This window comes from Tachyglossus aculeatus, chromosome 1, assembly GCF_015852505.1.
Source record: "Tachyglossus aculeatus isolate mTacAcu1 chromosome 1, mTacAcu1.pri, whole genome shotgun sequence".
In the NCBI taxonomy this organism is placed as follows: domain Eukaryota; kingdom Metazoa; phylum Chordata; class Mammalia; order Monotremata; family Tachyglossidae; genus Tachyglossus; species Tachyglossus aculeatus.
The window spans coordinates 72,815,863-72,829,652 of NC_052066.1; the positions used below are offsets into that span (position 1 = coordinate 72,815,863).

General features: G+C 47.4%; 1 protein-coding gene across 1 annotated transcript in view; it reads left to right on the forward strand.

Moving 5' to 3' along the window:
- Nucleotides 1–12,972, forward strand: part of PROC (protein C, inactivator of coagulation factors Va and VIIIa) — a 52,951-nt gene extending 39,979 nt beyond the window's left edge. Inside the window, exons 8-9 of the mRNA XM_038744464.1 lie at nucleotides 3,097–3,214; nucleotides 12,241–12,972. Coding sequence (XP_038600392.1) covers nucleotides 3,097–3,214; nucleotides 12,241–12,845 — 723 coding nt within the window. The 3' untranslated portion in view covers nucleotides 12,846–12,972. The remainder of the gene's footprint in view (nucleotides 1–3,096; nucleotides 3,215–12,240) is intronic.
- Nucleotides 12,973–13,790: the final 818 nt, after the last annotated feature.

Below are 13,790 nucleotides of genomic sequence, written 5' to 3' on the forward strand. Positions count from 1 at the left end.
CCGTGTGTTGTCATGTCACGGGAAGCAGTGTGGCCTAGTGGAAAGAGCAAAGCCCCGGGAATCAGAGGACCTGGGTTCTAATCCTGGCTCCACCACTTGCCTGCTGTGTGACTTTGGCTGAGTCACTTAACTCCTCTGTGCCTCAGTTTCCTCACCTGTAAATTGGGAATTTAATGCCCGTTCTCCCTCCTACTTAGATGGTGAGCTCCGGGTCCAACCTGATGATCTTGTATCTCCCCCAGCGCACAGTACGGTGCTTGACACAGATTAAGCGCTTAACAAATGCCGTAATTATTACAGTCATGAAGTGTAATCGACTCGATCATTCACCGACAAACGGGCGCATAGAAGAAATGGAGGGAAATGAGCAGGAAGGGGTGGGGATTTCCCAGGAAATGCCTCCTGAAGGAGAGAGATGGTTTTTTAGGAGGACAGTGAAGAATCCAAAGGTAGGGCCGGGCCCGGGCCGGATGGGGAAGCAGCATGGCTTAGTGGGAAGAGCACAGAGTCAGAGGATGTTGGTTCTAATCCCAGCTCCGCCGCTTGTCTGCTGTGTGACCTTGGGCAAGCCACTTAACTCCTCTGTGCCTCAGTTATCTGTAAAATGAGGATTAAGACCGTGAGCCCCATGTGGGACAACCTGATCACCTTGTATCTACCCCAGCGCTTAGAACAGTGCTTAGCATATAGTAAGCACTTAACCAATCCCGTCATCATCATCAATCGTATTTATTGAGTGCTTACTATGTGCAGAGCACTGTACTAAGCGCTTGGGAAGTACAAATTGGCAACATATAGAGACAGTCCCTACCCAACAGTGGGCTCACAGTCTAAAAGGGGGAGACATCATCACATCACAGTCTAAAGAGGGAGACATCATCATCATATCCCCGGTGTGGGCAGTGATCGTCTCTCTCGGTTGCTGACTTGTACTTTCCAAGCGCTTAGTACAGTGCTCTGCACATAGTAAGCGCCCAATAATCATCATCATAATAATAATGATGGCATTTGCTAAGCGCTTACTATGTGCAAGGCACTGTTCTAAGCGCTGGGGTAGCTACGAGGTAATCAGTTTGGCCCACGTAGGACTCCCAGGCTTCATCCCCATTTTACAGATGAGGGAACGGAGGCCCAGAGAAGTTAAGTGACTTGCTCAAAGTCACACAGCTGACATGTTGCCAACTTGTACTTCCCAAGTGCTTAGTTCAATCAATCCATCAATCAATCAATCGTATTTATTGAGTGCTTACTGTGTGCAGAGCACTGTACTAAGCGCTTGGGAAGTACAAGTTGGCAACATATAGAAACAGTCCCTACCCAACAGTGGGCTCACAGTCTAAAAGGGGCTTAGACTTTGCACATAGTAAGCGCTTAATAAATGCTATTATTATTATTAATAATAAATGCTATTATTAATAATAATAAATGCTATTATTAATAATAATAAATGCTATAGTTATTAAAAGGGGGAGACAGAGAACAAAACCAAACATACTAACAAAATAAAATAGAATAGATATGTACAAGTAAAATAAATAAAGTAATAAATATGTACAAACTGTACATGTATGTAGTTCAGTGCTCTGCACACAGTAAGTGCTCAATAAATACGATTGAATGAACGAATGCAGTGGCAGAAACGGGATTAGAACCCACGCCTCCCAAACCGGGGCTCTTTCCACTGAGCCACGCTGCTTCTCCGATAAATACGACTGAACGAAAATACGATGGAAAAATAAATAAAGTAATAAATACGTACAAACAATGTACATGTATCTAGTTCAGTGCTCTGCACACAGTAAGTGCTCAATAAATACGATTGAGGGAACGAATGAAGTGGCAGAAACGGGATTAGAACCCACGCCTCCCAAACCGGGGCTCTTTCCCCTGAGCCACGCTGCTTCTCCGATAAATACGACTGAATGAAAATACGATGGAAAAATAAAGTAATAAATACGTACAAACAACGTACATGTATCTAGCTCAGCGCTCTGCACACAGTAAGTGCTCGATAAATACGATTGAGGGAACGAATGCAGTGGCAGAAACGGGATTAGAACCCACGCCTCCCAAACCGGGGCTCTTTCCACTGAGCCACGCCGCTTCTCCGATAAATACGACTGAATGAAAATACGATGGAAAAATAAATAAAGTAATAAATACGTACAAACAACGTACATGTATCTAGCTCAGCGCTCTGCACACAGTAAGTGCTCGATAAATACGATTGAGGGAATGAATGAAGTGGCAGAAACGGGATTAGAACCCACGGCTCCCAAACCGGGGCTCTTTCCCCTGAGCCACGCCGCTTCTCCGATAAATACGACTGAATGAAAATACGATGGAAAAATAAATAAAGTAATAAATACGTACAAACAACGTACATGTATCTAGCTCAGCGCTCTGCACACAGTAAGTGCTCAATAAATACGATTGAGTGAACGAATGCAGTGGCAGAAACGGGATTAGAACCCACGCCTCCCAAACCGGGGCTCTTTCCACTGAGCCACGCCGCTTCTCCGATAAATATGACTGAATGAAAATACGATGGAAAACTAAATAAAGTAATAAATACGTACAAACAACGTACATGTATCTAGTTCAGCGCTCTGCTCGCAGTAAATGCTCAATAAATACGATTGAAGTGGCAGAAACGGGATTGGAACCCACGCCTCCCAAACCGGGGCTCTTTCCCCTGAGCCACGCCGCTTCTCCGATAAATACGACTGAACGAAAATACGATGGAAAAATAAATAAAGTAATAAATACGTACAAACAACGTACATGTATCTAGTTCAGCGCTCTGCTCGCAGTAAATGCTCAATAAATACGATTGAAGTGGCAGAAACGGGATTGGAACCCACGCCTCCCAAACTGGGGCTCTTTCCCCTGAGCCACGCCGCTTCTCCGATAAATACGACTGAATGAAAATACGATGGAGTGAAGAGCAAGGACGGTCCCCGTCCAGCTCCAGTAACACGGTCAAGTTTTTTGGGGGGGGCGTTAAGTTTCGAGGCAGCCCGACTCCCCTCCCCTTCAGCTCCCGGGCCCAAGGCCGGCCTTGACGTGCGGGGACTCTCATCCCTGTCGTTTCAGGCCATCCTGTTGGATTTCAGGAACAGGCTGAAGTGCGGCGGGGTGCTCATCCATCCTTCCTGGGTCCTGACTGCGGCCCACTGCGTGGAGGACAAGGCACGCTATCGCGTGAGACTTGGTATGAACTCGGGGGCGGATTCCCCAGACCGAGCCCCCTCCTTCCTCTCCCCCTCCTCCCCGCCGCCTCACCTCCTTCCCCTCCCCACAGCACCTGTATATACGTTTGTACGGATTTATTACTCTATTATTTCACTTGTACATTTTATTTTGTTAATATGTTTGGTTTCGTTCTCTGCCTCCCTCTCCTAAACTTCGAGCCCACTGTTGGGTAGGGACCGTCTCCATATGGTGCCAACTTGGACTTCCCAAGCGCTTCGTCCGGTGCTCTGCACACAGGAAGCGCTCAATAAGTACGATTGATTGATTGATTCCCTGCTGGTACCTTGTTATATCTGTTTTGTGTGAGCTCAAGACCAGTCCCTCGGGGCCGTGGGCCCAAATCCTTTCATCAGCAGCATCATTAGTCCCGATCGTCTCTTCATCGTCGTCAATCGTATTTATTGAGCGCTTACTGTGCGCAGAGCACTGTACTAAGCGCTTGGGAAGTACAAGTTGGCAACATATAGAGACGGTCCCTAACCAACAGTGGGCTAATCTTCTAACCGTACCTCACTCCAGACTCTCCTGTCTTCAATCCGGTGTCTCTCCCCCTTCAAATCCAGCCGATCGCGTCTCCCCCGTCCTCGAAGTCTCCCCCAAACCCGTCTCTTCCCGGAAGTCTTCCTTGCTCTTTTTTCTCCCCCGGCTTATACCCTCCCAATCAATCAATCAATCGTGTGCCTCATTTACCTCATCTGTAAAATGGGGATTAAGACCGTGAACCCCACGTGGGACACGGATTGGGTTCAACTTCACTGGCTTTTATCTACCCCAGTGCTGAGTACAGTGCCTGGCACGTAATAAGCGCTTAAATACCCTTAAAAGAAAAATCGTATTCATCGAGTGCTTACTGTGTGCAGAGCATCATCATCAATAGTATTTATTGAGCGCTTACTGTGTGCAGAGCACTGTACTAAGCGCTTGGGAAGTACAAATTGGCAACATATAGAGACGGTCCCTACCCAACAGTGGGTTCACAGTCTAAAGTGCTTGGGAGATACAACAGAACAGAGTTGATGGACGTTTTCCCTGCCCACAAGGAGCTTACACCCTCTCCACTTTCGTACTCTCTGAACAGATGCACTCGGTAACTACTACATAGCTTACTAAATGACTCTTTAAGCGCATGTCCGTCGTCCGTATTTCCGTTCTCTTCTCCCTCCAATCGGTAATTTGTTCGGAAAACCCCCGCTGTCCGATTGTAAGCTCCGTGAAGCCAGAGCTTGGGTGTTGTGTAGCTCTGTTGTATTCTCCCAGGTGCTCAGTATAGCGCTGTGCATGTAGAAGGCATGACTGAGCCTCCAGAAGTCAAAACTCTGCACCTTGAGCCTCAGTGGAAAGAATGGACCTGGGAATCATCATCATCAATCGTATTTATTGAGCGCTTACTGTGTGCAGAGCACTGTACTAAGCGCTTGGGAAGTACAAATTGGCAACATATAGAGACAGTCCCTACCCAACAGTGGGCTCACAGTCTAAAAATCAGAGGACCCGTGTTCTAGACTGTGAGCCCGTTGTCGGGTAGGGACCGTCTCTATATGTTGCCGACTTGTACCTCCTAAGCGCTTAGTACAATCAATCATATTTATTGAGCGCTTACTATGTGCAGAGCACTGTACTAAGCGCTTGGGAAGTACAAATTGGCAACATATAGAGACAGTACAGTGCTCTGCACACAGTAAGCGCTCAATAAATATGATTGAATGAAATGAATGAATGAAAATGGGGATTAAATCCTACTCCCTCCTTCTTAGACTTTGAGCCCCATGTGGGACAGGGACTGTGTCCAATCTGGTTATCTTGTAATGATGACATTTGTTAAGCGCTTACTATGTGCAAAGCACTGTACTAAGCACTGGGGGGGGATACAAGGTGATCAGATTGTCCCATGGCGGGGGGGGGGGGCTCACAGTCTTAATCCCCATTTTACAGATGAGGTAACTGAGGCTCAGAGAAGTGAGGTGACTTGCCCAAAGCCACACTGCAGACATGTGGCGGAGCAGGATTCGAACCCATGACCTCTGACTCCCAAGCCCGGGCTCTTTCCACTGAGCCACGCTGCATCCCAGTGCGTAGTACAGTGCTTGGGATATAGTACGTGCTTAACAAGTATCATTTGTTGTATTTATTTCTGTTCTGTTATTTTGAAGTTTTTATTATTTTGTCCTTCTGTGTCTACGGCTGTTCCCTCGCCCCTCTGTAATGCGTGGCTCAGTGGAAAGAGCCCAGGCTTTGGAGTCAGAGGTCACGAGTTCGAATTCCAGCTCTGCCACATGTCTGCCGTGTGACCTTGGGCAAGTCACTTGACTTCTCTGTGCCTCAGTTACCTCATCTGTAAAATGGGGATTAAGACCGTGAGCCCCACATGGGACAACTTGATCACCTTGTATCCCCCCAGCGCTTAGAACAGCGCTCTGCACAGTGTAAGCACTGAATAAATGCCATTATTGGGGAAGCAGCGTGGCTCAGTGGAAAGAGCACGGGCTTTGGAGTCAATCAATCAATCAATCGTATTTACTGAGCGCTTACTGTGTGCAGAGCACTGTACTAAGCACTTGGGAAGTACAAGTCGGCAACGTATAGAGACAGTCCCTACCCAACAGTGGGCTCACAGTCTAAAAGGTCGTGGGTTCAAATCCCGGCTCTGCCCCTTGTCAGCTGTGCGACTTTGGGCAAGTCACTTCACTTCTCTGGGCCTCAGTTCCCTCATCTGTAAAATGGGGATGAAGGCTGGGAGTCCCACGTGGGGCAACCGGATTACCTTGTATCTACCCCAGCGCTTAGAACAGTGCCTTGCACATAGTAAGCGCTTAACAAATACCAACATTATTATTATTATTGTTAGACTTAGAGGGCCACGCACCATGTCTCGTTTCACCTCACTCAGAACAATGCTCCAAACCGAGGGTTTGATAAACTATTATTTTGCCTATGGATTGATAACTAAACCCCGAAGGAGCGAGGCGCAGGTTGAAGAAGAGGAGTGGGATGGACACTCTAAGGGGTTCCAGGCCCCCTGCCTCAAGTGTGGCAGTGACCTCTCTTTACTAGCCCTGTCTCAGATAATAACAGTGGTATTAAGCGCTTACTACGTGCCAGGCACTGAACTAAACGCTGGGATGGATACAAGCAAATAGGGTTGGACCGAGTCCCCTGTGAGGCTCACGGTCTCAATCCCCATTTTACAGTTGAGGGAACCGAGGCCCGGAGAAGTAAAGCGGCTTGCCCGAAGTCACGCAGCTGACGTGTGCTGGGGTCGGGATTTGAACACGTGACCTCTGACTCCAAAGCCCGGGCTCTTTCCACTGAGCCGGGCAACCAAGTGGAGTTTCAACTTCCGTGGATTTCGATTCTTTGTTTTTCCGGCCGGGAGGCTTTGTGGCAGGAAGAGCACTGTAAGCAGTGTAGGGGGAGAAGCAGCATGGCCTAGTGGAAAGAGAATCAGTGGAATCAGAATCAGGGAGACCTTGAGCAAGTCACGACCCTTTAAAAAAAATGGCACTTCTTAAGCACTTATTATTTGTACACATCTATTCTATTTATTTTATTTTGTTAGTACGTTTGGTTTTGTTCTCTGTCTCCCCCTTTTAGACTGTGAGCCCACTGTTGGGTAGGGACTGTCTCTGTATGTTGCCAATTTGTACTTCCCAAGCGCTTAGTACAGTGCTCTGCACATAGTAAGCGCTCAATAAATACGATTGATGATGATGATGATGATGTGCCAGGCACTGTACTAAGCGCTGGGGAAGATACAGGCTAATCAAGATGGACACAGTCCCTGTCCCACATGGGGCTCACAGTCTTAATCCCCATTTTACAGAGGAGGGAACTGAAGCTCAGAGAAGTGAAGTGACTTGTCCAAGGTCCCACAGCAGGCAAGCGGAAGAGTCAGGATGAGAAACCAGGTCCCGCTAACTTCCAGGCTGACGCTTTATCCTAGGCCACACTGCTTCCTTAAAGCACTTCTCTGTGCTTCAGTTACCTCATCTGTAAAATGGGGATGAAGACTGTGAGCCCCACGTTGGTCAGGGACTCTGTCCAACCTGATTAACTTGTACCTATTCCAGCATTTAGTTCAGTGCCCGGCACAAAGTAAATGCTTAACAAATAGCATTAAAAAAAAAAAAAGATAAGACGGAATGCTTTCCAGTTCAAATGGCGAGGCCAAATTCCCCAACCAGCTTTGGAAGTATGCTGAAACCAAGGTCCGAAATAGTGTGGCTGAACAATAATGATGGTATTTGTTAAGCGCTTACTATGTGCAAAGCACTGTTCTAAGCGCTGGGGAAGATGCAAGGTTATCAGGTTGTCCCACATGGGGCTCACCGTCTTAGTCCCCATTTTACAGATGAGGGAACTGAGGCCCAGAGAAGTGAAGTGACTTGCCCAAAGTCACACAGCTGACAAGTGGCAGAGCTGGGATTCGCACCCATGACCTCTGACTCCAAAGCCCATGATCTTTCCACTAAGCCACAGCTGCTTCTCTGAAGTCTGAGGTCTGAAGTCTGAGGCTTCAAAGGCAATGGACTCCACCGAGGAGTGTCAAGAGATAGATACGTTAGCTGGACTTGGGTGTTATTTACTAACCCTCTCCTCTGCCTCAGTTTTTCCATTTCTAAAATCAATAATTTAATCCATCAATAGCGTTTATTGAATATATATCGTGTGCAGAGCATTGTACTAAGCACGTGGGAGAGTATAACATGATTACTAAATTGTGAGAAGCAGCAGGGCACAGATTTGGGAATCTATATGACCTTGGGCAAGTCACTTGACTTCTCTGCACCTCAGTTCCCTCCTTTGTAAAATGGGGATTCATTCATTCATTCATTCAATGGTATTTATTGAGCGCTTACTGTGTGCAGAGCACTGTACTAAGCGCTTGGAAAGTACAAGTCGGCAACATATAGAGACGGTCCCTACCCAACAGCGGGCTCACAGTCTAGAAGACTGATCTGGATCTGGATTGAGACTCTGAGCACCATGCGGGACAGGGACTACGTCCAACCCAATTTGCTTGTATTCATTCATTCACTCAATCGTACTTATTGAGCGCTTACTGAGTGCAGAGCACTGTACTAAGCGCTTGGGAAGTACAAGTCGGCAACATATAGAGACGGTCCCTACCCAACAGCGGCCTCACAGCGCTTTGTACAGTGCCTGGCACATAGTAAGTGCTTAAATACCATTATTACTATCATTAATTTTACTACTAAAACAGCATTCCTTCTAGAGAACTACAAGGAGAATTTAAACCAGAATTTAAACAGACACATAAATAAATTGCAGGAGGAAGTAGTATGAGTTATATATATGAGTTAGTGCTTAAATAGGAGAATCTGTATGATGCTATGTACATAAGTGCAACCTACCAATTCTATCAGTGGTATTTATTGAGGACTCACTATGTAACAGTACTGTACTAAGCACTTGGGAGAGTTGATTCCCTGTCCTCAATCTAGTAGGGGAGACAAATTAAAATAGATAACAGATAGGGGAAACGGCAGAGTAAAAGGATATGTACAAAGGCAACATAGAAGGTGGGGAGACTAGGGTGAGGAGATGAAGCTAATCAGGGAAAGCTTTTAGACTGTGAGCCCACTGTTGGGTAGGGACTGTCTCTATATGTTGCCAATTTGTACTTCCCAAGCGCTTAGTACAGTGCTCTGCACATAGTAAGCGCTCAATAAATACGATTGATGATGATGATGATGGAGGAGATCTGATTTTAGTAAGGCTTGGAAGATGGGGCCGAGCGGCAGTCCGTGAGATATGAGAAGCAGCGTGGCTCAGTAGGAAAGAGCCCGGGCTTTGGAGTCAGAGGTCCTGGGTTCAAATCCCAGCTCCGCCAATTGTCAGCTGTGGGACTTTGGATAAGTCACTTCACCTCATCTGTAAAACGGGGATGAAGACCGTGAGCCCCCCGTGGGACAACCTGATCACCTTGTAGCCTCCCCAGCGCGGAGAACAGTGCTTTGCACATAGTAAGCGCTTAACAAATGCCATCATGATTAATATTATATGAAAGGGGAGGGAGGATTTGGGCCGAGGTCAACAGCCGGAGAGACGGAGATGGAGGCTAAGTGAGTAGGATGGTATTTGAGGAGCAAAGCGTTGGATCTGGGTTGTAGTTGTGAATACGCCAACGAATATTTGGTGTGCAAGTTCTGAAGTGGTTGTTGGCGAGATTTAACAGGCAGGGAATGTCACTGTTTGGTATATGTCAATCAATCAATCAATCAATCGTATTTATTGAGCGCTTACTGTGTGCAGAGCACTGTACTAAGTGCTTGGGAAGTACAAGTTGGCAACATATAGAGACAGTCCCTACCCAACAGTGGGCTCACAGTCTCCCAAGCACTTAGTACAGTGCTCTGCACTCAGTTAAGGGCTCAATAAATACAAATGAATGAATGAAATGCAGTCTGGCAGGGGAAGGGAAACTTAATGAGGGAAGGTTTCCTGGAAATGATGTGATTTCAGCAGGACTTTGAAGAAGGGGGCAGTGGTTTTGGCTGGGGATAGGACGGAGCAAAGGATCAGAGGTCGGGGAGATGAGGAGGAGGCACGGCAAGTTAAATCGATAGCAACTAAGTTGGCAAGCTGGGGTATAGTTATTCGCTGAGCTTCTGGTCGATTTTGGAGAGGAACGAGTAACCGCTGAAGGTTTTCAAGGAAAGGCGATATCTCGGAAAAACAATGCAACGGGACAGACAACCCGGACTGGACAGTGAAGCTGATTCCCACACGTCTGCTGCATGAGCGCTTAGAACAGTGCTTGGCATCATCATCATCATCAATCGTATTTATTGAGCACTTACTATGTGCAGAGCACTGTACTAAGTGCTTGGGAAGTACAAATTGGCAACATATAGAGGCAGTCCCTACCCAACAGTGGGCTCACAGCATAGCAAGCTCTTAGTACCATCATTATTATTATTATGAGGCAACAACAACAATAATAATGATATTTACTGAGTGCCTATTATGTGTCAAGCATTGTACTAAGCGCTGTGGGGCTCACAGTCTAAGTAGAAGGGAGACTAGGTATTGAATCCCCCCATTTTGCAGATGAGGGGACTGAGGTACAGAGAAGCCAAGTGAATCTCCCCAAGGTCACGCTTAGAACAGTGCTTGGCACGTAGTAAGCGCTTAACAAATACCATCATTACTATCATGAGGCAACATGAATAATAACGGTATTTACCAAGTACCTATTATGTGTCAAGCATTGTACTAAGCGCTGTGGGGCTCACAGTCTAAGTAGAAGGGAGACTAGGTATTGAATCCCCATTTTGCAGATGAGGGGACTGAGGTACAGAGAAGTGAAGTGAATTTGCCCAAGGTCACGCTTAGAACAGTGCTTGGCACACAGTAAGCGCTTAACGAATACCATCATTATTATCATAAGGCAACAATAATAATAATAATGGTATTTACCAAGTGCCTACTATGTGTCAAGCATTGTACTAACCGCTGGTGTACATACAAGATGATAAGGTGGGGCTCACAGTCTAAGTAGAAGGGAGACTAGGTATTATTGAATCCCCATTTTGCAGATGAGGGGACTGAAGTACAGAGAAGCAAAGTGAATCTGCCCAAGGTCACGCTTAGAACAGTGCTTGGCACATAGTAAGCACTTAACAAATACCATTATTATCATGAGGCAACAGTAATAACAACAACAACAATAATAATGATGGTATTTACCAAGTGCCTATTACGTGTCAAGCATTGTACTAAGCGCTGGGGTACATACAAGATGAGGTGGGGCTCACAGTCCAAGTAGAAGGGAGACTAGGTATTATTGAATCCCCATTTTGCAGATGAGGGGACTAAGGTACAGAGAAGCGAAAAAAGTGAATCTGCCCCAGGTCGCAGAGCGGGTAAGTGGTGCTCCGACGCCCAGGAGTACGCTCCTTCCACTAGGCCACACTGCTTCGGGTGCCAGTGGTTTGGCATTTGTTTCTTTTTAGACTGTGAGCCCACTGTTGGGTAGGAACTGTCTCTATATGTTGCCAACTTGTACTTCCCAAGCGCTTAGTACAGTGCTATGCACACAGTAAGCGCTCAATAAATACGATTGGTTGATTGATTGATTGATTCAAAGAAAGAGTTCCCTTTCAAACAGCCTCAGTCTCAATTTCCTTGGCGAGCCTGGGGCAGTCACCCCGCCTCTACCTCTCTGTATATATTTATATATGTCTGTACATATTTATTAGTCTATTTATTGATTGATTGATTTTACTTGGACATATCTATTCCATTTATTTTATTTTGTTAATACGTTTTTTGTCCGTCTCCCGCTTCTAGACTGTGAGCCCGCTGTTGGGTAGGGACCGTCTCTATATGTTGCCACCTTGGACTTCCCAAGGGCTTAGCCCAGTGCTCTGCACACAGTAAGCGCTCTCTGACCTTTACCTCTCTGTATATATTTATATATGTCTGTACATATTTATTAGTCTACTGATTGATTGATTTTACTTGGACATAGCTATTCCATTTATTTTATTTTGTTAATATGTTTGTTGTCCGTCTCCCCCTTCTAGCCTGTGAGCCCGCTGTTGGGTAGGGACTGTCTCTCCATGTTGCCACCTTGGACTTCCCAAGCGCTTAGCCCAGTGCTCTGCACACAGTAAGCGCTCTCTGACCTTTACCCCTCTGTATATATTTATATATGTCTGTACATATTAGTCTATTTATTGATTGATTTTACTTGGACATATCTATTCCATTTATTTAATTTTGTTAATACGTTTGTTGTCCGTCTCCCCCTTCTAGACTGTGAGCCCGCTGTTGGGTAGGGACCGTCTCTAGATGTTGCCACCTTGGACTTCCCAAGCGCTTAGTCCAGTGCTCTGCACACAGTAAGCACTCAATGAATACGATTGATGGATGGATGGATGGATGGATGGATGGATGGATGAATGGATGGATGGATGGATGGATGGATGGATTGACTGACCCCCCCCTCCATCCTCCCAGGCGAATATGACCGCAGGAAGTGGGAAAAGACGGAGCAGGAGTTTCTGATCGAGCAGCTGTTCATCCACCCGAACTACTCGACGAGGACTTCGGACAACGACATCGCCCTGCTGCTCCTGAACAAGCCGGCCACCTTCACCAAGTACATCCTGCCCATCTGCCTCCCCACCCAGGAGCTGGCCGAGCGGGTCCTGGTTCGAGAGGGGCAGCCGGTGGTGGTGACGGGCTGGGGCAGGAAGGAGAACGGCAACACCAGCACCTTCCTCAGCTACATCGAGATCCCCATAGCCTCCTGGGACGAGTGCGCCGACACGATGCACAACGCCGTCTCCAAGAACATGCTCTGCGCGGGGCTCCTGGGGAACAGGAAGGATTCCTGTGAGGGGGACAGTGGAGGCCCCATGGTCTCCTCCTACAGGAACACGTCGTTCCTGGTGGGACTGGTCAGCTGGGGGGAGGGCTGCGGGAACCTGGACACGTTCGGCGTCTACACCAAGGTCAGCCGGTACCTCGACTGGATCGGCGAGAAGATCAAGCGCTACGACATCCAGATGAAGGCGGCGCCGCGGCCCGAGGAGGGGCTGGTCCCCAGGTCCAGGCCCTGAGCCTTCCTCTGAAATTAAACCATTTGAAGTCACCGGGGGCTTTGGGGGGGTCTTCTTTCCCCCCTTCTAGACTCTGAGCCCACTGTTGGGTAGGGGCCGTCTCTCTGGGACTTCCCGAGAGCTTAGTCCAGTGCTCTGCACGCAGCGAGCGCTCAATAAATACGATTCACTGATCGATTGATTGGTTGGTTTTCCCTGCTCCGACTGCCGATACCACGGGGCTGCCTCCACAGGCACTGTTGGGTAGGGACCGTCTCGAACTTGGACTTCCCGAGCGCTTAGTCCAGTGCTCTGCACACAGTGAGCGCTCAATAGATACGATTGATTAGTGGATAAAGCCTGGGAGCCAGAGGAACTGAGTTCTAATCCCGGCTCTGCCACTTAATAATAATAACGATAATGGCATTTATGAAGCGCTTACTAGGTGCAAAGGACCGTTCTAAGAGCTGGGGAGGTTACAAGGTGATCAGCATGTCCCACGGGGGGCTCACGGTCTTCATCCCCATTTTACAGATGAGGGAACTGAGGCCCAGAAAAGTGAAGTGACTCGCCCAAAGTCGCACAACTGACAAGCGGCGGAGTCAGAGTTTGAACCCACGACCTCTGACTCCAAAGCCCAGGCTCTTTCCCCTGAGCCAACAATAAGAATAATAATAATGATAATGGCATTTATTAAGCACTTACTAGGTGCAAAGCACTGTTCTAAGCGCTGGGGAGGTTACAAGGTGATCAGGTTGTCCCCTGGTGGGGGGGGGGGGGGGGGGGCTCACGCTCTTCATCCCCATTTTACAGATGAGGGAACTGAGGCCCAGAGAAGTGAAATGACTCGCCCAAAGTCAGACAGCTGACATGCGGCGGAGTCGGGGTTTGAACCTATGACCTCTGACTCCAAAGCCCGGGCTCTTTCCCCTGAGCCAACAATAATAATGATGATGATGATGGCAT